This window comes from Rhinoraja longicauda, chromosome 19, assembly GCF_053455715.1.
Source record: "Rhinoraja longicauda isolate Sanriku21f chromosome 19, sRhiLon1.1, whole genome shotgun sequence".
NCBI classification, from domain to species: domain Eukaryota; kingdom Metazoa; phylum Chordata; class Chondrichthyes; order Rajiformes; family Arhynchobatidae; genus Rhinoraja; species Rhinoraja longicauda.
Window position 1 is genome coordinate 9,565,077 of NC_135971.1, and position 25,532 is coordinate 9,590,608.

The 25,532-nt window shown below is 48.5% G+C and overlaps 1 protein-coding gene across 1 annotated transcript; it reads left to right on the forward strand.

Annotated features, from left to right (window-relative positions):
* LOC144603088 (cytochrome P450 2K1-like) lies at nt 1-25,532 on the forward strand. The gene is made up of 9 exons (XM_078416224.1): nt 1-428; nt 4,688-4,850; nt 6,348-6,497; nt 8,508-8,668; nt 10,478-10,651; nt 13,740-13,881; nt 15,607-15,794; nt 21,536-21,677; nt 24,286-25,532. Exons 1-9 carry the CDS (start codon nt 228-230, stop codon nt 24,474-24,476), a joined length of 1,512 nt encoding a protein of 503 aa, XP_078272350.1. The 5' UTR covers nt 1-227; the 3' UTR covers nt 24,477-25,532.

Consider the following 25,532-nt stretch of genomic DNA (forward strand, 5'->3'; position numbering starts at 1 on the left):
CCTCCTCGCGAAGAGGCAGAGAGATCAGAATCTGTGCTGACAACATGTCACGGTTTTTGTTCCAGGGTGCCTGACCGTTCGGGAGGAGACTGAAACAACCGGTCGAGCGAAGAAGGATTATCGAAGCCTTGGCATACATGCAGGAGATTTAGTTACCTGCCCAGACAGTTGGAATTAATAGAGCGATTGGAGTCATTGATAAATAGTAACTTTAGATCCTTCCCGCGATGGCTATATTTGAATTGCTTTCGTCCAGTCTCATCACCACAATGCTGGCTAGTTCCCTCATCGTGATCCTCCTGATCCATCTCCTCATTGGGTTGGGAAGCAGCACGCAGCTCAACTACCCACCCGGGCCAAGACCCTTGCCCATAATTGGGAACTTGCACCAGTTGGACCTGAAAAGACTCTACAAGTCCCTGGTGGAGGTAAGAGGGAATCGCTCGTCTCCCGCGACAGAAACGAAATGCCGGAGTAACTCAGCGGGTCAGGCAGCATCTCTGGAGAGGAGAAGGAACGGGTGACGTTTCGGGTTGAGGCCCTTCCTCAGACTGAAGTCAGGGGGAGTGAGGCCAGTTCATTGGCTATATTTAAGAGGGAGTTAGATGTGGCCCTGGTGGCTAAAGGGATCAGGGGGTACGGAGAGAAGGCAGGTACGGGATACTGAGTTGGATGATCAGCCATGATCATATTGAATGGCGGTGCGTACAGCTCGAAGGGCCGAATGGCCTACTCCTGCACCTATTTTCTATGTTTCTATGTTTCTATGAGTGGGCGGGAGTGAGATAGAATGTAGTCGGTGTTTATTCACAAAATGCTGGAGTAACTCAGCAGGTCAGGCAGCATCTCTGGAGGGAAGTCTGAAGAAGGATCTCGACCCGAAACGTCACCCATTCCTTCCCTCCTGAGATGCTGCCTGACCTGCTGAGTTACTCCAGCATTTTGTGAATAAATACCTTCGATTTGTACCAGCATCTGCAGTTATTTTTAGATTTAGATCTTTTTAGATTTAGAGATACAGCGCAGAAACAGGCCCTTCGGTCCACCGGGTCCGTGCCGCCCAACGATCCCCTCACACCAACACTAGTCCTACACCCACTAGGGACAATTTTTACATATACCCAGCCAATTAACCTACATACCTGTACGTCTTTGGAGTGTGGGAGGAAACCGAAGATCTCGGGGAAAACCCACGCAGGTCACGGGGAGAACGTACAAACTCCGTACAGACGACGCCCGTAGTCAGGATCGAACCTGAGTCTCCGGCGCTGCATTTGCTGTAAGGCAGCAACTCTACCGCTGTGCCACCTACACTTTCTTACACTAGAATGTAGTCGGAGGCAGTAAGACTGGTGGGAGAACTGGGAAGGGCGAGGGGATGAAGAGAGAGGGAAAGCAAGGGCTATTTGAAGTTAAAGAAGTCTATGATCTTACACCTGGGGTGCAAGCTACCCAAGTGAAATATGAGGTGCTGTTCCTCCAATTTGCGCTGGGCCTCACTCTGACAATGGAGGAGGCCCAGGACAGAAAAGTCAGATTGGGAATGGGAGGGGGAGTTAAAGTGCTGAGCCACCGGGAGATCAGGAAGGTTAAGGCAGACTGAGCGGAGGTGTTGAGTGAAACGATCGCCGAGCCTGCGTGCGGTCTCGCCGATGTACAGGAGTTGACGTTCGGAGTTGGAACAGCGGATGCAGTAGATGAGGTTGGAGGAGGTGCAGGTGAACCTCTGCCTCACCTGAAAAGACTGTCTGGGTCCTTGGATGGAGTCGAGGGGTGAGGTAAAGGGACAGGTGTTGCATCTCCTGCGTTTGAAGGGGAAAGTACCTGGGGAGGGGGTGGTTTGGGTGGGAAGGTATCTCCTGTTCCCTGTTGAGCCTTTGCAAACGCGATCGCCAGTTGGAAAACACCTTGGGGTCCAATAGACAATAGACAATACGTGCAGGAATAGGCCATTCGGCCCTTTGAGCCAGCACCACCATTCAATGTGATCATGGCTGATCATTCTCAATCAGTACCCCGTTCCTGCCTTCTCCCCTGACTCCGCTATCCTTAAGAGCTCCATCCAGCTCTCTCTTGAATGCATTCAGTGAATTGACCTCCACTACCTTCTGAGGCAGAGAATTCCACAGATTTACAACTCTCTGACTGAAAAAGTTTTTCCTCATCTCCGTTCTAAATGGCCTACCCCTTATTCTTAAACTGTGGCCCCTGGTTCTGGACTCCCCCAACATTGGGAACATGTTTCCTGCCTCTAACGTGTCCAACCCCTTAATAACCTTATATGTTTCGATAAGATCCCCTCTCATCCTTCCACACCTGGACCCGTTTTCGGCAAAGCATCTGAGAGGGCCAGAGCAAAGATACTAGAGGATACTAGGGGAGCAAGATAGACCACCCTGCCCTAAAAACAGCAGTGCCTCATGGCGCCATTTTAGTAGGCGGAAACCTGCAGAAACATTTAAAAAGAAAAATAACAACAATCTGTGAATTGATCGATGAGATATATTCTGCATTTTAAATGGTATCATCACACATACTGTTCCCCCACAACACTGATTACACTGCGAGAGGGATAACGGACGGTGGATTTTTGCTTACTAAAATGGCTCCTTTGCATACTACACTTCAGTATAGGCGATTTCAACGGAGTGGTCTATCTTATTCCTCCAGTGTCTTTGGTCCAGAGGAGGTTAACGAGGACTATCCCAGGGATGATTGTGTTAACGTGTGATGAACGTTTGTCGGCACTGGGCCTGTACTCGCTGGAGTTTAGAAGGATGAGTGGGGACCTAATTGAAACTCATCGAATAGTGAAAGACCTGGGTAGAGTGGGTGTGGAGAGGATGTTTTCACTAGTGGGAGAGTCTCGGACCAGAGGGCACAGCCTCAGGGTGAAAGGACGTACCTTTTGAAAGGAGATGATGAGGAAGAATTTCTTTCGGATGCTGAATCTGTGGAATTAATTGCCACAGGCAGCTGTGGAGGCCAAGACATTGGGTGTTTATAAAGGGGAGGTTGATAGGTCCTTGATTAGTAAGAGTGTCAAAGGTTTCGGGGAGAACACAGGCGACAAGAGTTTTATTGTCAGAAATGTCCCAGACAGAACAATATAATTCTTACTTGCAGCAGCACAATAGAATATGCAAACATAATATTCTGCAGACAATATAATAAATGAAAAAAAAATTAGTGTATCTATATAGAAATACGTGTGTGTGTGTGTGTGTGTGTTGTGTATATGTGTGTGTGTGTGTGTGTGTATATATATGTGTGTATATGTGTGTGTATATGCATGTATGTGTGTATATATGTGTGTGTGTGTGTGTATATATGTGTGTGTGTGTGTGTGTGTATATACGTGTGTGTATATATATATAAGTCTATATATCTAGGAAAATAAACTGCAGATGCTGGTTTAAATCGAAGGTAGACACAAAATGCTGAAGGCATCTTGGGAGAGAAGGAATGGATGATGTTACGGGTCGAGACCCTTCTGAAGAAGATGGGTCTGACAGAGATGCTGCCTGACCCGCTGAGTTACTCCAGCATTTTGTATCTATTTGAATATTTCAATACGTACATGGGTATGTGTATATATATATATATATATATATATATATATATATATATATATATATATGCACACACACACATATATATATACATATATACACACACATATAAACAAACATAATAATAATTGGATGGGGTGGGAGGGAAAGGTCGATCAGCCACGATTGAATGGTGGGGTAGACTTGATGGGCTGAATGGCCTGATACTGCTCCTGTGACCTTATGGTCTAATGCAAAGTGATCAATTCTTGCTATTGAGGGCGTGCAGCGTAGGTTTACTAGGTTAATTCCCGGAATGGCGGGACTGTCATATGTTGAAAGACTGGAGCGACTAGGCTTGTATACACTGGAATTTAGAAGTACAGTCCTCCAGTGCCATAGTGAGTCCCACCGGAAATTGGAGGAACAGCACCTCATATTTCGCCTGGGGAGCTTGCAGCCCAGTGGTATGAACATTGACATCTCCAACTTTAGATAGTTCTTCTGTCCCTCTCTTCCCCTCCCCCTTCCCAGATCTCCCTCCATCTTCCTGTCTCCACCTATATCCTTCCTTTGTCCCGCCCCCCCTGACATCAGTCTGAAGAAGAGTCTCGACCAAAACGTCACCCATTCCTTCTCTCCCGAGATGCTGCCTGACCTGCTGAGTTACTCCAGCATTTTGTGAATAAATACCTGGAATTTAGAAGGATGAGAGGGGGTCTTATCGAAACGTATAAGATTATTAAGGGGTTGGACACGTTAGAGGCAGGAAACATGTTCCCAATGTTGGGGGAGTCCAGAACAGGGGGCCACAGTTTAAGAATAAGGGGTAGGCCATTTAGAACGGAGATGAGGAAAAGCGTTTTCAGTCAGAGAGTTGTGAATCTGTAGAATTCTCTGCCTCAGAAGGCAGTGGAGGCCAATTCTCTGAATGCATTCAAGAGAGAGCAAGATAGAGCTCTTAAGGATAGCGGAGTCAGGGGGTATGGGGAGAAGGCAGGAACGGGGTACTGATAGAGAATGGTCAGCCATGATCACATTGAATGGCGGTGCTGGCTCAAAGGGCCGATTGGCCTCCTCCTGCACCTATTGTCTATTGTCTATTGATGAACGCAGACTTTCCCCTTGGATTCCAGCTGTCAGAGAAGTACGGAACGGTGTATTCCGTGAGACTTGGGCCGGAGAAGGTGGTGGTGTTAGCCGGCTACCAAACGGTGAAGAACGCTCTCATCAACCACGCCGATGAATTCCTCGGCAGACCCGATGTACCAATCATGAACATCCTCAAAGAAGGATCTGGTAAGCTATCCGCCATGTTTTCCCGAGTGCGGGTCCACCAGCGATTTTCCCGGCATCTGGTAGTCCGGCACCTCCTTTAACCCGGACAAAATCCCGAGAGCGCGCTTCCAACCAAAGATTTTTTTTAGATTTAGAGGCAGGAACCATGTTCCCAATGTTGGGGGAGTCCAGAACAAGGGGCCACAGTTTAAGAATAAGGGGTAGGCCATTTAGAACTGAGATGAGGAAAAACTTTTTCGGTCAGAGAGTTGTGAATCTGTGGAATTCTCTGCCTCAGAAGGCAGTGGAGGCCAATTCTCTGAATGCATTCAAGAGAGAGCTAGATAGAGCTCTTAAGGATACCGGAGTCAGGGGGTACGGGGAGAAGGCAGGAACGGGGTACTGATTGAGAATGATCAGCCATGATCACATTGAATGGCGGTGCTGGCTCGAAGGGCCGAATGGCCTCCTCCTGCACCTATTGTCTATTGTCTATTGGGTTGCGTCCATCAGCAGCCTGCGTGTGTGGAGCAGACCAGCAAACTGCGCTGTCCTCCGTCCCTCTGGTGGAGGGGTAGACCTCACGGCCCTTCGACAACAGCACATTGCACTGGCTGCAGCGCCTGGAGGCCGTTACATAACTTCTGCTGCATCAAACGCACGAAGAAACATAGAAACGTATAAAATAGGTGCAGGAGTAGGGCATTCGGCCCTTCGAGCCTGCACCGCCATTCAATATGATCATGGCTGATCATGCAACTCAGTATCCTGTACCTGCCTTCTCTCCTTACCCCCTGATCCCTTTAGCCACAAGGGCCACATCTAACTCCCTCTTAAATATTGCCAATGAACTGGCCTCAACTACCTTCTGTGGCAGAGAATTCCACAGATTCACCACTCTCTGTGTGAAAAAAACCATTCTCATCTCGGTCCTAAAAGACTTCCCCCTTATCCTTAAACTGTGACCTCTTGTTCTGGACTTCCCGAACTTCGGGAACAATCTTCCTGCATCTAGCCTGTCCAACCCCTTAAGAATTTTGTAAGTTTCTATAAGATCCCCCCTCAATCTTCTAAATTCCAGCGAGTACAAGCCGAGTCTATCCAGTCTTTCTTCATATGAAAGTCCTGCCATCCCAGGGATCAATCTGGTGAACCTTCTCTGTACTCCCTCTATGGCAAGAATGTCTTTCATCTGATTAGGTGACCCAAACTGTACGCAATACTCCAGGTGTGGTCTCACCAATGCCCTGTACAACTGCAGCAGAACCTCCCTGCTCCTATACTCAAATTCCCTCGCTTTGAATGCCAACATACCATTGGCTTTCTTCACTGCCTGCTGCACCTGCATGCCTACTTTCAATGACTGGTGTACCACGACACCCAGGTCACGTTGCATCACCCCTTTTTCTGCTTTCCTGTTCTTGTCACCAAAGTGGATAACCTCACATTTAACCTTACAGAAGAGGAAGATGCTCAGGATGTGCGGGATTGATAGGCTCTCTGATTTGCCCCCCCTAGGTGTGGTTTGGTCTAACGGAGAGGCCTGGAAGCAGATGCGAAGGTTTATGCTGTCGACCCTGCGAGACTTTGGGATGGGCAAGAGGTCCATCGAGGAGAAAATAGTGGAGGAGGCCGGGTTCCTGGTGGAAAAGATTCGATCGTACAAAGGTCAGGCTGCATGCTTGCTGAATACTATTCTGATTACACTGTCTAAGAATAAAGTGCGATGTAACACTGAGATGAGAAAAAAACTTTTTCACCCAGAGAATTGTGAATCTGTGGGATTCTCTGCCACAGAAGGCAGTGGAGGCCAATTCACTGGATGAATTTAAAAGAGAGTTAGATAGAGCTCTAGGGGCTAGTGGAATCAAGCGATATGGGGAGAAGGCAGGCACGGGTTACTGATTATAGATATGAATAAGAAAATAACTGCAGATGCTGGTACAAATCGAAGGTATTTATTCACAAAATGCTGGAGTAACTCAGCAGGTCAGGCAGCATCTCAGGAGAGAAGGAATGGGTGACGTTTCGGGTTGAGACCCTTCTTCAGACTGATGTCAGGGGGGCGGGACAAAGGAAGGATATAGGTGGAGACAGGAAGATAGAGGGAGATCTGGGAAGGAGGAGGGGAAGAGAGGGACAGAGGAACTATCTAAAGTTCGAGAAGTCGATGTTCATACCGTTGGGCTGCAAGCTGCCCAGGCGAAATATGAGGTGCTGTCCTCCAATTTCCGGTGGGCCTCACTCTGGCACTGGAGGAGGCCCATGACAGTAATTGGAGGAACAGCACCTCATATGTTGAAAGACTGGAGCGTCTAGGCTTGTATACACAGGAATCTAGAAGGATGAGAGTGGATCTTATCGAAACATATGATTATTAAGGGGTTGGACACGTTAGAGGCAGGAAACATGTTCCCAATGTTGGGGGAGTCCAGAACCAGGGGCCACAGTAAAGGGAATAACGTTTGCTGCAAGTTAAAATCTGGTAAAGTCTTAAAGTAGACTGAAGGTCTCCAATGAGGTAGATGGGAGGTCAGGACTGCAATCTAGTTGGTGACAGGGTGACTCAGTTGCCTGATAACATCTGGGAAGTCCCTATCCAGGTTCTCCGGAGAAGCTGACTGAACCACTGAGTTACTCCAGCAGTTTATGTGCTTTTTTGTAAACAAGCAACTGCAGTTCCTTGTTTCAACTTTCTAATTTTAGTTCAGTTTGGTTTAGTTTAGAGATACATCACAGAAACAGGCCCTCCCGCTCACCGAATCCGTGTCGACCAGCGATCCCCGCACGCTAATACTATACTGCACACTGGGAACAATTTACATTTACACCAAGCCAATTAGTCCTACAAACCCATACGTCTTTGGAGTGTGGAAAAAAAATGGAGATCCCAGAGAAAACCCACTAGGGACAATTTTTACCCAGTCAATTAACCTACAAACCTGTGCGTCTTTGGAGTGTGGGAGGAAACCGAAGATCCTGGAGAAAACCCACGCAGGTCACAGCGAGAACGTACAAACTCCATACAGACAGCACCCGATGTCAGGATCGAACCTGGGTCTCTGGCGCTGTAAGGCAGCAACTCTACCGCTGCGCCATCCTTGCGGGTTGTGATGATCATGATCTCATCAGGCGGGGAGTTATTCACCTTCTCTGAATGCATTCAAGAGAGAGCTAGATAGAGCTCTTAAGGATAGCGGAGTCTGGGGAGTATGGGGAGAAGGCAGGAACGGGGTACTGATTGAGAATGATCAGCCATGATCACATTGAATGGCGGTGCTGGCTCGAAGGGCCGAATGGCCTCCTCCTGCACCTATTGTCTATTGGGGGAGTCCAGAACAAGGGCGGAGCGGTTGCGCAGCGGTAGAGTTGCTGCCTTACAACGAATGCAGCGCCGGAGACGCGGCTTCGATCCTGACCACGGGCGCCGTCTGTACGGAGTTTGTACGTTCTCCCCGTGACCCGCGTGGGTTTTCTCCGAGATCTTCGGTTTCCTCCCACACTCCAAAGACGTACAGGTATGTAGGTTAATTGGCTGGGTAAAATGTAAAAATTGTCCCTAGTGTGTAGGATGGTGTTAGTGTGCGGGGATCGCTGGGCGGCGCGGAATCGGTGGGCCGAAGGGCCTGTTTCCGCGCTGTATCTAATCTAAATCTAAATCTAAATGTATGTTTCCAGCTCAGCCGTTCAACACAGACATCATTACCAACTTCGCCACGGCCAATGTCATCTGTTCCATCGTTTTTGGCGAGAGGTTCGATTACGAAGACAAGGCGTTCCTGAACATAGGGAACCTGGTTCATGAAAGCTTTCGGCTGCTTGGTAGCCCCATGGTCCAGGTAACCTCTGCTGCCTTGCTATGTTTGCGGAAGAGGTGTTGTTTGGTAAGGTTCACCGAAACGTCGTCACTAAGCCCTCTGGTACGGCAGCGGCAGTATCTCTTGAGGAAGCTCAACCCCTCTGGGGTTAGCAAGGACATCCTCGTAACGTCTTCCGACTCCTTCATTGAGAACGTGGTCACGTTCTCCTTCACCTGCTGGTACCGCTCCATCAAGGGCGGCGCGGTGGCGCAGCGGTAGAGTTGCTGCCTTACAGCGAATGCAGCGCCGGAGACTCGGGTTCGATCCTGACAAAGGGCGCCGTCCGTACGGAGTTTGTACGTTCTCCCCGTGACCTGCGTGGGTTTTCTCCGAGATCTCCGGTTTCCTCCCACACTCCAAAGACATGCAGGTTTGTAGGTTAATTGGCTTGGTATCAATGTAAAAATTGTCCCTAGTGTGTGTAGGATAGTGTTAGTGTGCGGGGATCGCTGGGCGGCGCGGACTCGGTGGGCCGAAGGGCCTGTTTCCGCGCTGTATCTCTAAATCTAAAATCTAAAATCTAAATCTAAATTAGCCTTCAGAACAGAAACCGCCTGCAGAACACCAGCAAAGTTATAACAAGAGGAGTTGAGTATTGGAGCAAAGAGGTCCTTCTGCAGTTGTACAGGGCCCTAGTGAGACCGCACCTGGAGTACTGTGTGCAGTTTTGGTCTCCAAATTTGAGGAAGGATATTCTTGCTATTGAGGGCGTGCAGCGTAGGTTTACTAGGTTAATTCCCGGAATGGCGGGACTGTCATATGTTGAAAGACTGGAGCGACTAGGCTTGTATACACTGGAATTTAGAAGGATGAGAGGGGATCTTATCGAAACGTATAAGATCATTAAGGGGTTGGACACGTTAGAGGCAGGAAACATGTTCCCAATGTTGGGGGAGTCCAGAACAAGGGGCCACAGTTTAAGAATAAGGGGTAGGCTTTTTTAGAACAGAGATGAGAAAAAACATTTTCAGTCAGAGAGTTGTGAATCTGTGGAATACTCTGCCTCGGAAGGCAGTGGAGGCCAATTCTCTAAATGCATTGAGGGGAGAGCTAGATAGAGCTCTTAAGGATAGCGGAGTCAGGGGGTATGGGGAGAAGGCAGGAACGGGGTACTGATTGAGAATGATCAGCCATGATCATATTGAATGGCGGTGCTGGCTCGAAGGGCCGAATGGCCTCCTCCTGCACCTATTGTCTATTGTCTATTGTCTATTGAGGACGTGCCCACCAACTCACTGACCTGTGAGATGAGTATTTCCGAAATTACCTGCTGTGTTTTAAAGTCTATAAATTAAAAATCAATCATGCTCGATGCCAAAGATGTGTCTTAAATGTGCAAAATACTTTTAAAAGAACAAAAGTGTGGTGGGTGTATGGAACGAGCTGCCAGAGGAGGAATTTGAGGCAGGGACTATCGCAACGTTTACGAAACAGTTAGACAGGTACATGGATAGGACTGGTTTGGAGGGATATGGGCCAAATGCAGGGAGGTGGGACTAGTATAGCAGGGACATAGAAACATAGAAAAATAGGTGCAGGAGTAGGCCATTTGGCCCTTCCAACCAGCACCACCATTCAATATGATCATGGCTGATCATCTAATCTCTGAATGCATTCATGAGAGAGCTAGATAGAGCTCTTAAGGATAGCGGAGTCAGGGGGTATGGGGAGAAGGCAGGAACGGGGTACTGATTGAGAATGATCAGCCATGATCACATTGAATGGCGGTGCTCGCCCGAGGCCAGGGCTTGCTGCTGATGGTCACTGATCCAACTTAATACTTGGCAGGTGTACAACGCTTACCCCTTTCTGCGCTTCCTGCCCGGGAGCCACAAGGAGATCTGCACGCACTTCAAGAAGTTGAAGGCCTGCCTGAAGGACATCATCGAGGCCAAACACCAGCAGCTGAACGAAAACGACATCAGGAGCTTCATCGACACCTACTTTGTGAAGCAGCAGGAGGTGAGCGTGCCGCCACAGGTGGCGTAGACTGGCCCAAGCCAAGCTAGGAGGAGGGGGAGTTCAACGAGATCTGGGTGTCCTAGTGCATCAGTCAATGAAAGGAAGCATGCAGGTACAGCAGGCAGTGAAGAAAGCCAATGGAAAGTTGGCCTTCGTAACAAGAGGAGTTGGGTATAGGAGCAAAGAGGTCCTTCTACAGTTGTACCGGGCCCTGGTGAGACCGCACCTGGAGTACTGTGTGCAGTTTTGGTCTCCAAATTTGAGGAAGGATATTCTTGCTATGGAGGGCGTGCAGTGTAGGTTCACTAGGTTAATTCCCGGAATGGCGGGACTGTCGTATGTTGAAAGGCTGGAGCGATTGGGCTTGTATACACTGGAATTTAGAAGGATGAGGGGGGATCTTATTGAAACATATAAGATAATTAGGGGATTGGACACAATAGAGGCAGGAAACATGTTCCCAATGTTGGGGGAGTCCAGAACAAGGGGCCACAGTTTAAGAATAAGGGGTAGGCCATTTAGAACGGAGATGAGGAAGAACTTTTTCAGTCAGAGAGTGGTGAAGGTGTGGAATTCTCTGCCTCAGAAGGCAGAGGAGGCCAGTTCGTTGGATGCTTTCAAGAGAGAGCTGGATAGAGCTCTTAAGGATAGCGGAGTGAGGGGGTATGGGGAGAAGGCAGGAACGGGGTACTGATTGGGAGTGATCAGCCATGATCGCATTGAATGGCGGTGCTGGCTCGAAGGGCTGAATGGCCTCCTCCTGCACCTATTGTCTATTGTCTATTGTCTATTGTCTATTATCAGTGTTTCGCTGATCGCCTGGACCTTCCTGATCTCCCGGCTGACAAACACTTTAATCCCACTCGTCCCCCTTGTTTAAAGCCAGTCGTCCCTTCCCACACTGACCTTCCTGTCGCGGGCCACCTCCACTGTCAGAGTGAAGCCAAACTGGAGGAACGGCACCTCATAATTTCGGTTGGGCAGCTTACACCACAGCGGTATGTAGAAAGGTCTGAAGAAGGGTCTCCACCCGTAACGTCACCCATTCCTTCTCTCCTGAGATGCTGCCTGACCCGCTGAGTTACTCCAGCATTTTGTGAATAAATACAGCGGTATGAACCTTGATTACTCGACCCTTGCATTCCCCCCCTCTCTTCATCCTTCCCCATCCTAGTTGTACCAGCTTCAACGTTGTCTTGTTGAGTCTCATTGTCTGAAACTCATTTTCACCCATATCCGGGCGAACAATGGCACGTTTCCTTTATCATCGTTATTTTTTTGCCTATCATTCATTCCTTTCTTCTATATCTCTCTAATATCGCCGTCTACATCTCTCTACATCACTATGGCACTGGAGGAGGCCCATGACAGTAATTGGAGGAACAGCACCTCATATTTCGCCTGGGCAGCTTGCAGCCCAGTGGTATGAACATCGACTTCTCCAACTTTAGATAGTTCCTCTGTCCCTCTCTTCCCCTCCCCCTTCCCAGTCCTCCCTCTATCTTCATGTCTCCACCTATATCATTTCCTTTGTCCCGCCCCCCCGACATCAGTCTGAAGAAGGGTCTCGACCCGAAACGTCACCTATTTCTTTTCTCTGCAGATGCTGTCCGACCTGCTGAGTTACTCCAGCGTTTTGTGTCTATCTTCGGTTTAAACAGGGCATCTGACAATAGACAATAGACACAATAGGTGCAGGAGGAGGCCATTCGGCCCTTCGAGCCAGCACCGCCATTCAATGTGATCATGGCTGATCGTTCTCAATCAGTACCCCGTTTCTGCCTTCTCCCCATACCCCCTGACTCCGCTATCCTTAAGAGCTCGATCTAGCTCTCTCTTGAATGCATTCAGAGAATTGGCCTCCACTGCCTTCTGAGGCAGAGAATTCCACAGATTTACAACTCTCTGACTGAAAACGTTTTTACTCATCTCCATTCTAAATGGCCTACCCCTTATTCTTAAACTGTGGCCCCTGGTTCTGGACTCCCCCAACATTGGGAACATGTTTCCTGCCTCTAACGTGTCCAATCCCTTAATAATCTTATATGTTTCAATAAGATCCCCTCTCATCCTTCTAAATTCCAGTGTATACAAGCCTATCTCCATTTCCTATCTGCATTTCCTTTCTGCACAATCACAGTTTAAGAATAAGGGGTAGGCCATTTTTGAACCGAGATGAGGAAAAACTTTTTCAGTCAGAGAGTTGTAAATCTGTGGAATTCTCTGCCTCAGAAGGCAGAGGAGGCAAATACTCTTGATGCATTCAACAGAGAGTTCTTAAAAATAGTGGAGTCAGGGGGTATGGGGAGAAGGCAGGAACGGGGTACTGATTGTGAATGATCAGCCATGATCACATTGAATGGCGGTGCTGGCTCGAAGGGCCAAATGGCCTCCTCCTGCGTCTATTGTCTATTGTCTATCGTCTATCGTCTATCGTCTATGGTCTATTGTCTATTGTCCATTGTCTATTGTCTATTGTCTATTGTCTATTGTCTATTGTCTATTGTCTTTAGTCTATAGTCTATAGTCTATAGTCTATAGTCTATTGTCTATAGTCTATTGTCTATTGTCTATTGTCTATTGTTTATAGTCTATAGTCTATTGTCTCTAGTCTCTAGTCTCTAGTCCATTGTCTATTGTCTATTGTCTATTGTCTATTGTTTATTGTCTATCGTCCATTGTCTATTGTCTATTGTCTATTGTCTATAGTTTATAGTCTATTGTCTATTGTCTATTGTCTATTGTCTATTGTCTATTGTCTATTATCTATGGTCTATGGCCTATAATCTATAGTCTATTGTCTATTGCCTATTGTTCATTGTCTATTGTCTATTGTCTATTGTCTATAGTCTATTGTCTATTGTCTATGGTCTATAGTCTAAAGTCTATTGTCTATTGTCTATTGTCTATTGTCTATTGTCTATTGTCTATTGTCTGTTGTCTATTGTGGTTGGGGCGGCACGGTGGCGCAGCGGAAGAGTTGCTGCCTCACGGCGCCAGAGACCCGGGTTCGATCCTGGCTACCGGGTGCTGTCTGTCCGGAGTTTGCGCCTTCTCCCCGTGACTGTGGTGCGACTCTCTTTCCAAGGAATCGGGAAACCCGGACACGTACTTCCATGAGAAGAACCTCCTGATCACCACGAGCGATCTCTTCATCGCTGGGATGGGCACCGCTGCCACCACCATTCGCTGGGCGATGTACATCATGATGAAATACCCCGACATCCAGAGTAAGGGGAGACCTCGGCCGTTCCCTCCTTTTTCAGTCCCCAAAGGTTGTTCTTATTCATCCGTATTAAACTCCTCTAAACATTCCTCAGCCCAGTCGCCAGCTGAGACATAGACATAGAAAATAGGTGCAGGAGGAGACCATTTGGCCCTTCGAGCCAGCACCGCCATTCATTGTGATCATGGCTGATCATCCACAATCAGTAACCCATGCCAGCCTTCTCCCCATATCCCTTGATTCCACCAGCCCCTAGAGCTCTATCTAACTCTCTCTTAAGTCCATCCAGTGATTTGGCCTCCACTGCCCTCTGCGGCAGAGAATTCCACAAAATTAATAGAGACATAGAAACATAAAAACATAGAAAATAGGTGCAGGAGGAGGCCATTTGGCCCTTCGAGTCAGCATCGCCATTCATTGTGATCATGGCTGATCATCCACAATCAGTAACCCGTGCTTGCCTTCATATCATATCATATCATATATATACAGCCGGAAACAGGCCTTTTCGGCCCTCCGAGTCCGTGCCGCCCAGTGATCCCCGCACATTAACACTATCCTACACCCACTAGGGACAATTTTTACATTTACCCAGCCAATTAACCTACATACCTGTACGTCTTTGGAGTGTGGGAGGAAACCGAAGATCTCGGAGAAAACCCACGCAGGTCACGGGGAGAACGTACAAACTCCTTACAGTGCAGCACCCGTAGTCAGGATCGAACCTGAGTCTCCGGCGCTGCATTCGCTGTAAAGCAGCAACTCTACCGCTGCGCTACCGTGCCGCCCATATCCCTTGATTCCATTAGCCCCTAGAGCTCTATCTAACTCTCTTTTAAATTCATCCAGTGAATTGGCCTCCACTGCCATCTGTGGCAGAGAATTCCACAATTTCACAACTCTCCGGGTGAAAACGTCTCTTCTCACCTCCGTTTTAAATGGTACGCGTGACAATGAACTAAATTGAACTAGTGTGTAGTGTAGGGCAGCATAGGTATATGGGGTGGTTGCTGGTCAGAGCGGACTCGGTGGGCCGAAGGGCCTGTTTCCGCGCTATATCCCTCAAACTAAAACTAAAAAGCTAAAGATTCCCCTCCCAGGTACTTTCCCCTGCAACCGCAGGAGATGCAACACCTGTCCCTTTACCTCCCCGGTCGACTCCATCCAAGGCCCCAAACAGTCTTTCCAGGTGAGGCAGAGGTTCACCAGCACCTCCTCCAACCTCATCTGCTGTATCTGCTCTTCCAGGTGTCAACTTCTCTCCATCGGCGAGACCAAGCGCGGGCTCGGCGATCGTTTCGCTGAACACCTCCGCTCAGTGCGCCTTAACCAACCTGATCTCCCGGTGGCTCAGCATTTCAACTCCCCCTCCCACTCCCAATCTGACCTTTCTGTCCTGGACCTCCTCCATTATCAGAGTGAGGCCCAGCGCAAATTGGAGGAACAGCACCTCATATTTACACCCCAGTGGTATGAACATTGACTTCTCTAACTTTAAGTAGCCTTCCCTGTCTCTCCATCCCCTCCCCCATCCCAGTTCTCCCATCAGGGTTCCTGTCTCCGACTACATCCTATTTTCGTCCCGCCCCCTCCCCCTGACATCAGTCTGAAGAAGGGTCTCGGGCCGATACGTCACCCGTTCCTTCTCTGCCGAGATGCTGCCCGACCCGCTGAGTTACTCCAGCGTTTTGTGCCTGCCTAAAAAGCTAACACACCTTTCCTCTTGTAGAGAAGGTTCAGGAGGAAATCGACCGGGTGATCGGGCCGGAGCGGTGCCCCAGGATGGAAGACCGCAAACACATGCCCTACACGGACGCGGTCATTCACGAGGTCCAGCGGTTTGCCAACATCGCACCGCTGGGCATTCCCAGGTCCACAACCGTCGACCTCAACTTCCAAGGCTACTTCATCCCCAAGGTGAGCTTGCAAAACTACGCCATGATGTAAAGGAAAAAAACTATGTATATATATGTATATACGTATGTATATGTGTATGTGTATGTAACTGTATATATATTTGTATGTATATATATGTGTATATATATATATATGCGTGTATGTATGTATATATATGTGTGTGTTTGTGTATGTGTGTATATGTGTGTGTGTGTGTATATATATGTGTGTGTGTGTGTGTGTATATATATATGTGTGTGTGTGTGTGTGTATATATATATATGTGTGTATATATATATATGTGTGTGTGTGTATATATATATATGTGTGTGTGTATATATATATATATATATATATATATGTGTGTGTGTGTGTGTGTATATATATATATATATGTGAGTGTGTGTATGTGTGTGTGTGTATATATATATATGTGAGTGTGTGTGTGTATATATATATGTGTGTGTGTATATATATATATGTGTGTGTGTGTGTATATATGTGTGTGTGTGTGTGTGTGTGTGTGTGTGTGTGTGTGTATAGTGTAAGAAAATAACTGCAGATGCTGGTACAAATCGAAGGTATTTATTTCACAAAATGCTGGAGTAACTCAGCAGGTCAGGCAGCATCTCAGGAGAGAAGGAATGGGTGACGTTTCGGGTCGAGACCCTTCTTCAGACTGATGTCAGGGGGGTGGGACAAAGGAAGGATATAGGTGGAGACAGGAAGATAGAGGGAGAACTGGGAAGGGGGAGTGGAAGAGAGGGACAGAGGAACTATCTAAAGTTGGAGAAGTCGATGTTCATACCGCTGGGCTGCAAGCTGCCCAGGCGAAATATGAGGTGCTGTTCCTCCAATTTCCGGTGGGCCTCACTATGGCATTGGAGGAGACCCATGACAGAAAGGTTATATATATATATATATATTGTGATGTCTTGAGAGGTCGGGAGCTTTTCTCTTGAAGGTTGGGAGGTGTGGGTGCCGGAAATGAAGACAGAAAAGTTCTTGTTTTCAAACTTAAATTCCATATATTTAGTCTTTTCCAAAAACAGGTAAACTTAATTGTTTGCAGACAGGTACACAAAACCAAAACAGGTAGTTAAATCAAAACTGTGGCTTGCTGCCTTCGTACAAAATATAACTCAAACACTGCTGACTATGGGTTTTGTAGTCTTTTGCTGGCAGCCATGATGGTTTGTAGTCCTTGTTGCATCCACCGGGAGGAAATGTATCTCCCCTCTATGACTCTACCTCTCATGATATCACAATATATATTCTTCTTCAAGGGTCTCGACCCGAAATGTCACCCATTCCTTCTCTCCCGAGATGCTGCCTGACCCACTGAGTTGCTCCAGCATTTTGTGTCTAGCCGTGATGTAAATCTCTGGTGTGAGTTAGTGTCATAGAGTCTCAACTACCTCCTTTTTTAGTTTTTGGTTTTAAAGAGGCACCGAGTCGGCACTGACCAGCGATCCACGCACATTATCACTACCCGACACACACGAGGGACATTTACATTTATACCAAGCCAATTAACCTACAAACCTGTACTTCTTTCGAATTTATTTTAATTTACTTTGGAGATAGAAACATAGAAAAATAGGTGCAGGAGTAGGCCATTCGGCCCTTCGAGCCAGCACCGCCATTCAATGTGATCATGGCTGATCATCCAAAATCAGTACCCCGTTCCTGCTTTCTCCCCGTATCCCTTGATTCCGTTAGCCCTAAGAGCTAAATCTAACTCTCTCTTGAAAACATCCAGTGAATCGGCCTCCACTGCCTTCTGTGGCAGAAAATCCCACAGATTCACAACTCTCTGGGTGAAAAAGTTTTTCCTCATCTCAGTCCTAAATAGCCTGCCCCTTATTCTTTCAGCGCAGAAACAGGTCCTTCGGCCCACCAAATCTGCACCGATTGGTGATCCCTGCAAATTAACACCATCCTACACACACACACTAAAGACTATTTACATTCATACCAAGCCAAGTAACTTACAAACCTGTACGTCTTTGGAGTGTGTGGAGTTGTACAGGGCCTTGGTGAGACCGCACCTGGAGTATTGTGTACAGTTTTGGTCTCCTAATTTGTGGAAAGACATTCTAGCCTTAGAGGGAGTACAGAGAAGGTTCACCAGATTGATCCCTGGGATGGCAGGACTTTCATATGAAGAAAGACTGGATAGACTAGGCTTGTACTCGCTGGAATTTAGAAGACTGAGGGGGGATCTTATTGAAACATATAAAATTCTTAAGGGGTTGGAGAGGCTAGATGCGGGAAGATTGTTCCCGATGTTGGGGAAGTCCAGAACCAGGGGTCACAGCTTAAGGATAAGGGGAAGTCTTTTAGGACCGAGATGAGAAAACATTTCTTCACACAGAGAGTGGTGAGTCTGTGGAATTCTCTGCCACAGAAGGTAGTTGAGGCCAGTTCATTGGCTATATTTAAGAGGGAGTTAGATGTGGCCCTTGTGGCTAAAGGGATCAGGGGGTATGGAGAGAAGGCAGGTGGTACAGGTTACTGAGCTGGATGATCTGCCATGATCATATTGAATGGCGGTGCAGGCTCGAAGGGCCGAATGGCCTACTGCTGCACCTATTGTCTATGTTTCTATGTTTCTATGAAACTGGATCACCTGCAGTCGGGATTGTACCCGGGTCTCTGGCGCTGTAAGGCAGCAACTCTACTGCTGTGCCACAGTGTCGCCCTGGTTAGTTTTAGTTTAGTTTAGTTCAGAGATACAGCGTGGAAACAGGCCCTTCGGCCCACCAAGACCGCATTTTACAATTATACCAAGCCAATTAACCTACAAACCTGTACGCCTTTGGAGTGTGGGAGGAAACAGAAGATATTTTTAGAAAACCCACGCAGGGAGAACGTTCGAACTCCATACAGGCAGCACCCGTAGTCGGGATCGAACCTGGGTCTCTGGCGCTGTAAGGCAGCAACTCTACCACTGCGCCTCCATGCCAACTTGTTTTGACCAATGTAACAGTCATAGTTTCCCAGATTGATTGTCATAGTGAGTCATAGAGTGGTACAGTGTGGAAGCGGGCCCTTCGGCCCAACTTGCCCACACCGGCCAACATTTCCCAGCTACACTAGTCCCACCTGCCTGCGTTTAATTCCAGGGATGAGGTGGTTGACATATGAGGAAAGGTTAAGTAGGTTGGGACTTTTCTCATTGGAGTTCAGAAGAATGAGAGGCGATCTTACTGAAACGTATAAGATCGTGAGGGGCTTTGATCGGATGGATGCGCTAAAGATGTTTCCGATGATCGGGGAGACCAGAACTAGGGGGCATAGTCTTAGAATAAGAGGGGGCTCTTTTAAAACTGAGATGAGGAGAAACTTCTTCACTCAGAGGGTGGTTAGTCTGTGGAATTCGCTGCCTCAGGGAGCTGTGGAAACAGGAACGTTAAATAAATTTAAAACGGAAATAGATTGTTTTTTAATAGACAAAGGAATTAGGGGTTACAGGGAGCCGGCAGGGAAGTGGACATGAGCTATTGTTAGTGTAGTAAGACCTGAGTAATCTCCTGGACAAGTATCGATCGCCTAGCTTGGGGTCGGAGAGGAATTTCCCGGATTTTTTCCCCGAATTGGCCTGGGTTTTTATCCGGTTTTTCGCCTCTCCCCGGAGATCACACGGTTCTTTTGGGTGGGAAGAGGGGCGATAGTGGGAAGGGGGTTGGGGTAGGATCAGCCATGATCATATTGAATGGTGGGGCGGGCTCGAGGGGCCGGTTGGCCTACTCCTGCTCCTATTTTCTTGTGTTCTTGTGTTCTTGTGTTTGGTCCATACCCCTCCAAACTTGTCCTATCCATGTACGTGTCTAACTGTTTCTTAAAGCGTTGGGATAGTCCCAGCCTCAACTACCTCCTCTGGCAGCTTGTTCCACACACCCACCGCCCTTGGTGTGAAACCAATTGTCTTTGGTTTCTTGCCGAGACAGCCATCATGGCAGCCAACCTACCTACTTAGTCCCAACCTACTTAACCTCTACCTACCTCGACTCCATCCTATCCCCCCTGGTTAAATCCCTCCCCACCTACATCCAAGACACCTCACACGCTCTCCATCTCCTGGATAACTTCCGGTTCCCAGGCCCCCACTCCCTCATTTTCACCATGGATGTCCAGTCACTCTACACTTCCATCCCCCACAAGGATGGTCTCGAAGCCCTCCGTTTCTTCCTCGACCGTAGAACCAGCCAATCCCCATCGACCAACACTCTCCTCCGCCTAGCAGAGCTGGTTCTTACCCTCAACAACTTCTCCTTTGACTCCTCCCACTTCCTCCAAACCAGAGGCGTAGCTATGGGCACTCGCATGGGCCCTAGCTATGCCTGCCTCTTTGTCGGGTACGTCGAACAATCCCTGTTCCAGACGTACACTGGCCCCATCCCCGAACTCTACCTCCGCTACATCGACGACTGCATTGGTGCCACCTCTTGCACCCATGCAGAACTCACTGACTTCATACACTTCACCTCCAATTTCCATCCTGCCCTTAAATGTACCTGGACTATCTCTGACATCTCCCTCCCGTTTCTGGACCTCACCATCTCCATCACAGGAGAAAAACTAGTGACGGACATTTACTGCAAGCCCACCGACTCGCACAGCTATCTGGACTACACTTCTTCCCACCCGGTCCCCTGCAAAAAGTCTATCCCCTACTCCCAATTCCTCCGTCTACGCCGCATCTGCGCCCGGGATGAGGTGTTTCAGACTAGGGCTTCCGAGATGTCCTCGTTTTTCAGAAAACGGGGCTTCCCCTCCTCCACTATCGATGAGGCTTTCACTAGGGTCTCTTCTACATCCCGCAGCTCCACTCTTGCTCCCCCTCCCCCCACTCGCAACAGGGACAGGATCCCCCTCGTTCTCACCTTCCACCCCACCAGCCAGCGGATCCAACGTATCATCCACCAACATTTCCGTCACCTACAACAGGACCCCACCACTGGCCATATCTTCCCATCCCCTCCCCTCTCTGCGTTCCGCAGAGACCGTTCCCTCCGCAACTCCCTGGTCCACTCGTCCCTTCCTACCCAAACCACCCTAACCCCGGGCACTTTCCCTTGCAACCGCACGAGATGCAACACCTGTCCCTTTACCTCCCCCCTCAACTCCATCAAAGGACCCAAACAGTCTTTCCAGGTGAGACAGAGGTTCACCTGCACCTCCTCCAACCTCATCTATTGCATCCGCTGCTCTAGATGTCAGCTTATTTATATCGGCGAAACCAAGCGCAGGCTCGGCGATCGCTTCGCTGAACACCTGCGCTCGGTCCGCATTAACGCAACTGATCTCCCGGTGGCCCAGCACTTTAACTCCCCCTCCCATTCCCAGTCTGACCTCTCTGTCATGGGCCTCCTCCAGTGCCATAGTGAGGCCCGCTGAAAATTGGAGGAGCAGCACCTCATATTTCGCCTGGGCAGTTTGCGGCCCGGTGGTATGAACGTCGACTTCTCCAACTTCAGATAGTTCCTCTGTCCCTCCCTTCCCCTCCTCCTTCCCAGATCTCCCTCTATCTTCCTGTCTCCACCTATATCCTTCCTTTGTCCCACCCCCGACATCAGTCTGAAGAAGGGTCTCGACCCGAAACGTCACCCATTCCTTCTCTCCCGAGATGCTGCCTGACCTGCTGAGTTACTCCAGCATTTTGTGAATAAATCGATTTGTACCAGCATCTGCAGTTATGTTCTTATACTACAGGTGTGCCACCAGGTGTTGGCTGACTCCCCTGCATTTCTCCACAGGGCACCTACGTCATTCCTTTGCTGGCCTCGGTGCTCTACGACAAATCCCAATGGGAAAAGCCCGACGAGTTCAACCCAGGTCACTTCTTGGACGCATCCGGCAAGTTTGTGAAGAGGGATGCCTTCATCCCATTCTCCATAGGTAAGTCACCTGGGAAATTGACCGCAGGCAAGGACTGACAGAATTATGACTGGATGGCCATTGATTGTTTTCCCTGGGACGTCGGAGACTGAGGGGAGACTTTTTTTAGATTTAGATTTAGAGATACTGCGCGGAAACAGGCCCTTCGGCCCCCCGAGTCCGCGCCGCCCAGCGATCCCCACACATTAACACCGTCCTACACACACTGGGGGCAATTTTTACATTTTACCCAGTCAATTAACCTACAAACCTGGACGCCTTTGGAGTGTGGGAGGAAACCGAAGATCTCGGAGAAAACCCACGCAGGTCACGGGGAGAACGTGCAAACTCCGTACAGACGGCGCCCGTAGTCAGGATCGAACCTGAGTCTCCGGCGCTGCATTCGCTGTAAGGCAGCAACTCTACCGCTGCGCCACCGTGCCGACTTGATGGAGGTATACACCGATCGGCCAAAACATTGCAGGGAACATGCAGGGCAGATGAGAGCGGAGAAAGGAAGGGAAAGCTACAATTCAATATATCTTTATTGTCATTGCACAGGGGTACAACGAGAATGTGCCTCCCATATGATGCAATAAATTAATTAGCTAATCAGTATAAATTTATACAACCCAGTGAAACAAAATTAGAAACAGTTTTAAAACAGTATAAAGTTCAAGTAGGTCTGTGCAATGTGACCATCCAGCTCAGCAGGGCCGGTTCAAGGCAGCTATGGCCCTGGGGATGAAGCTGTTCCTGAGTCTGGAGGTGCGGGCGTAGAAGGCCTTGTATCGTCTGCCCGATGGTAGAAGTTCGAACAGACTATTGCAGGGGTGTGAAGAGTCTTTGTGGATGCTGGTGGCTTCTCTGAGGCATCGTGTGTTGTAGATGCCCTCCAAGGCTGGTAGCCGTGTCCCGATAGTCTTCCGAGCTCTATACATACGCTGAATTCGGTGAGACAGAGTGAAAGGAATCCAGCATGGATGATAAATACCCACGGATTACTGACTAGTCTGTTTCTGAGCCGAAATCTCCATGTAATTCAACATAATGCCTCCTTCACGAGGAGACAGACAAAGCCCAGGAACGAAATGTCAGACAAAGGGCAGTAATGTATTCCAAGACACGCAGAACAAACAGCAGGGAGCATTTGAGAGCCTTTCACAGGTATTTATAGAACATTATGCACCGTGGAAGAGCCAGGAATTGGGAACCTTAGAATGTAAATCTCTCAAAGTGGGGGCTGGAGGTTGGAGCGATTAATGGAAGGCTTGCCAATATCTCGAGGGGGTGGAAGTTTCCTCAGGGATGACTGTAACCGCGCATAAATCCACATAAAGTCAAGTCAAGTCAAGTTTATTTGTCACACACACATACACGATGTGCAGTGAAATGAAAGTGGCAATGCCTGCGGATTGTGCAAAATAACAAAATTACAATTACAGCATATAAATTAAAATCAATACAGAAAGGAAATTCAGTCCCTGGAGTTATAATAGTTAACAGTCCTGATGGCCTGTGGGAAGAAACTCCGTCTTATCCTCTCTGTTTTCACAGCGTGACAGTGGAGGCGTTTGCCTGACCGTAGCAGCTGGAACAGTCCGTTGCTGGGGTGGTCGGGGTCCCCCATAATGTTGCTGGCTCTGGATCTGCACCTCCTGATGTATAGGTCCTGCAGGGGGGCGAGTGTAGTTCCCATGGTGCGTTCAGCTGAACGCACTACTCTCTGCAGAGCCTTCCTGTCCTGGGCAGAGCTGTTCCCAAACCAGATTGTGATGTTCCCGGACAAGACGCTTTCTACAGCCCCAGAGTAGAAGCACTGAAGGATCCTCAGAGAGACTCTGAATTTCCTCAACTGTCTGAGGTGGTAAAGGCGCTGCCTTGCCTTACTCACCAGTGCGGCAATGTGTGTCGTCCATGTCAGGTCCTCTGTGATGTGGACTCCCAGGTATTTAAAGCTGCTCACCCTATCCACAGTAGACCCATTTATCTCCAGTGGCGTGTACGTCCTTGGATATTGGGCCCTTCTAAAGTCCACAATCAGCTCCTTAGTTTTTGTGACATTCAAGAGGAGAATGTTGTCCTGACACCAGAGTGCCAGAGAGCTAGATAGAACCCTTAAGGATAGTGGAGTCAGGGGGTAGAACAAGGGGGTCACAGTTTAAGGATAAGGGGGAAGTCTTTTAGGACCGAGAAGAGAAAGTTTTTTTTCACACAGAGTGGTGAATCTGTGAAATTCTCTGCCACAGAAGGTAGTTGAGGCCAGTTCATTGGCTATATTTAAGAGGGAGTTAGATGTGGCCCTTGTGGCTAAAGGGATCAGGGGGTATGGAGAGAAGGCAGGTACAGGATACTGAGTTGGATGATCAGCCATGATCATATTGAATGGCGGTGCAGGCTCGAAGGGCCGAATGGCCTACTCCTGCACCTATTTTCTATGTTTCTATGTTTCTATGTATGGGGAGAAGGCAGGAACGGGGTACTGATTGAGAATGATGAGCCATGATCACATTGAATGGCGGTGCTGGCTCGAAGGGCAGAATGGCCTCCTCCTGCACCTATTGTCTATAGTCTATTGTCTATTGTCTACTTTCCCCCTGCAACTGAGACTCTCTGTTGCTTTTCGCAGGGCGCAGAGTCTGCCCGGGGGAGACGTTGGCCAAAGTGGAGCTGTTCCTGTTCTTCGTCACGTTGCTTCAGAAGTTTGACCTGCTGGTTCCACCCGGAGGAACCGAACTCGACCTCACGCCGGTGGTGGGTGGGATACTGAGCCCCAAACCACACCAGCTGTGTGCCGTGCCTCACCAACAGCCCGACTGACCCGCTGCGCCGATCCTCCCGCAAAGACTATCCGAGGTTTGACGTGCCCAAAAGAACTGCAGATGCTGGTTTAAATCGAAGGCAGGCACAAAACGCCAGAGCCAGTGGGTCGGGCAGCATCTCCGGAGAGACGGGACTGGGTGACGTTTCATAGAAACATAGAAACATAGAAAATAGGTGCAGGAGTAGGCCATTCGGCCCTTCGAGCCTGCACCGCCATTCAATATGATCATGGCTGATCATCCAGCTCAGTAACCTGTACCTGCCTTCTCTCCATACCCCCTGATCCCTTTAGCCACAAGGGCCACATCTAACTCCCTCTTAAATATAGCCAATGAACTAGCCTCGACTGCCCTCTGTGGCAGAGAATTCCACAGATTCACCACTCTCTGTGTGAAAAAAAACGTTCTCATCTCGGTCCTAAAAGACTTCCCCCTTATCCTTAAACTGTGACCCCTTGTTCTGGACTCCCCCAACATCGGGAACAATCTTCCTGCATCTAGCCTGTCCAACCCCTTAAGAATTTTGTACGTTTCTTTAAGATCCCCCTTCAATCTTCTAAATTCCAGCGAGTACAAGCCGAGTCTATCCAGTCTTTCTTCATATGAAAGTCCTGCCATCCCAGGAATCAATCTGGTGAACCTTCTCTGTACTCCCTCTATGGCAAGAATGTCTTTCCTCAGATTAGGAGACCAAAACTGTACGCAACACGGGGCAAGGGACCCGCTGTTTCGGGTCTAGACCCTTCTCCAGACTAACTGAAGAAGGGTCTCGACCCGAAACGTCACCCATTCCTTCTCTCCAGAGATGCTGCCTTCTCCCGCTGAGTTACTCAGGCATTTTGTGTCTACCTATTGAGATTTTAAGTGCGCTCGAAATGAGTTTTGTCCCCGCAGATGGTCGCTGTCTGGGTTCGGACTACAACCTCCATACCATTGGCCCTGCTTTCTCAACGTTTACTCCAGCCGGCAAGAGAGGCAATAAAATGGAGAGTTGTTGGAAAGTGATTCCGTTTTCCAGCGTCAATCTTTAAATCCCAGCTCCTTTTGGGAAGAA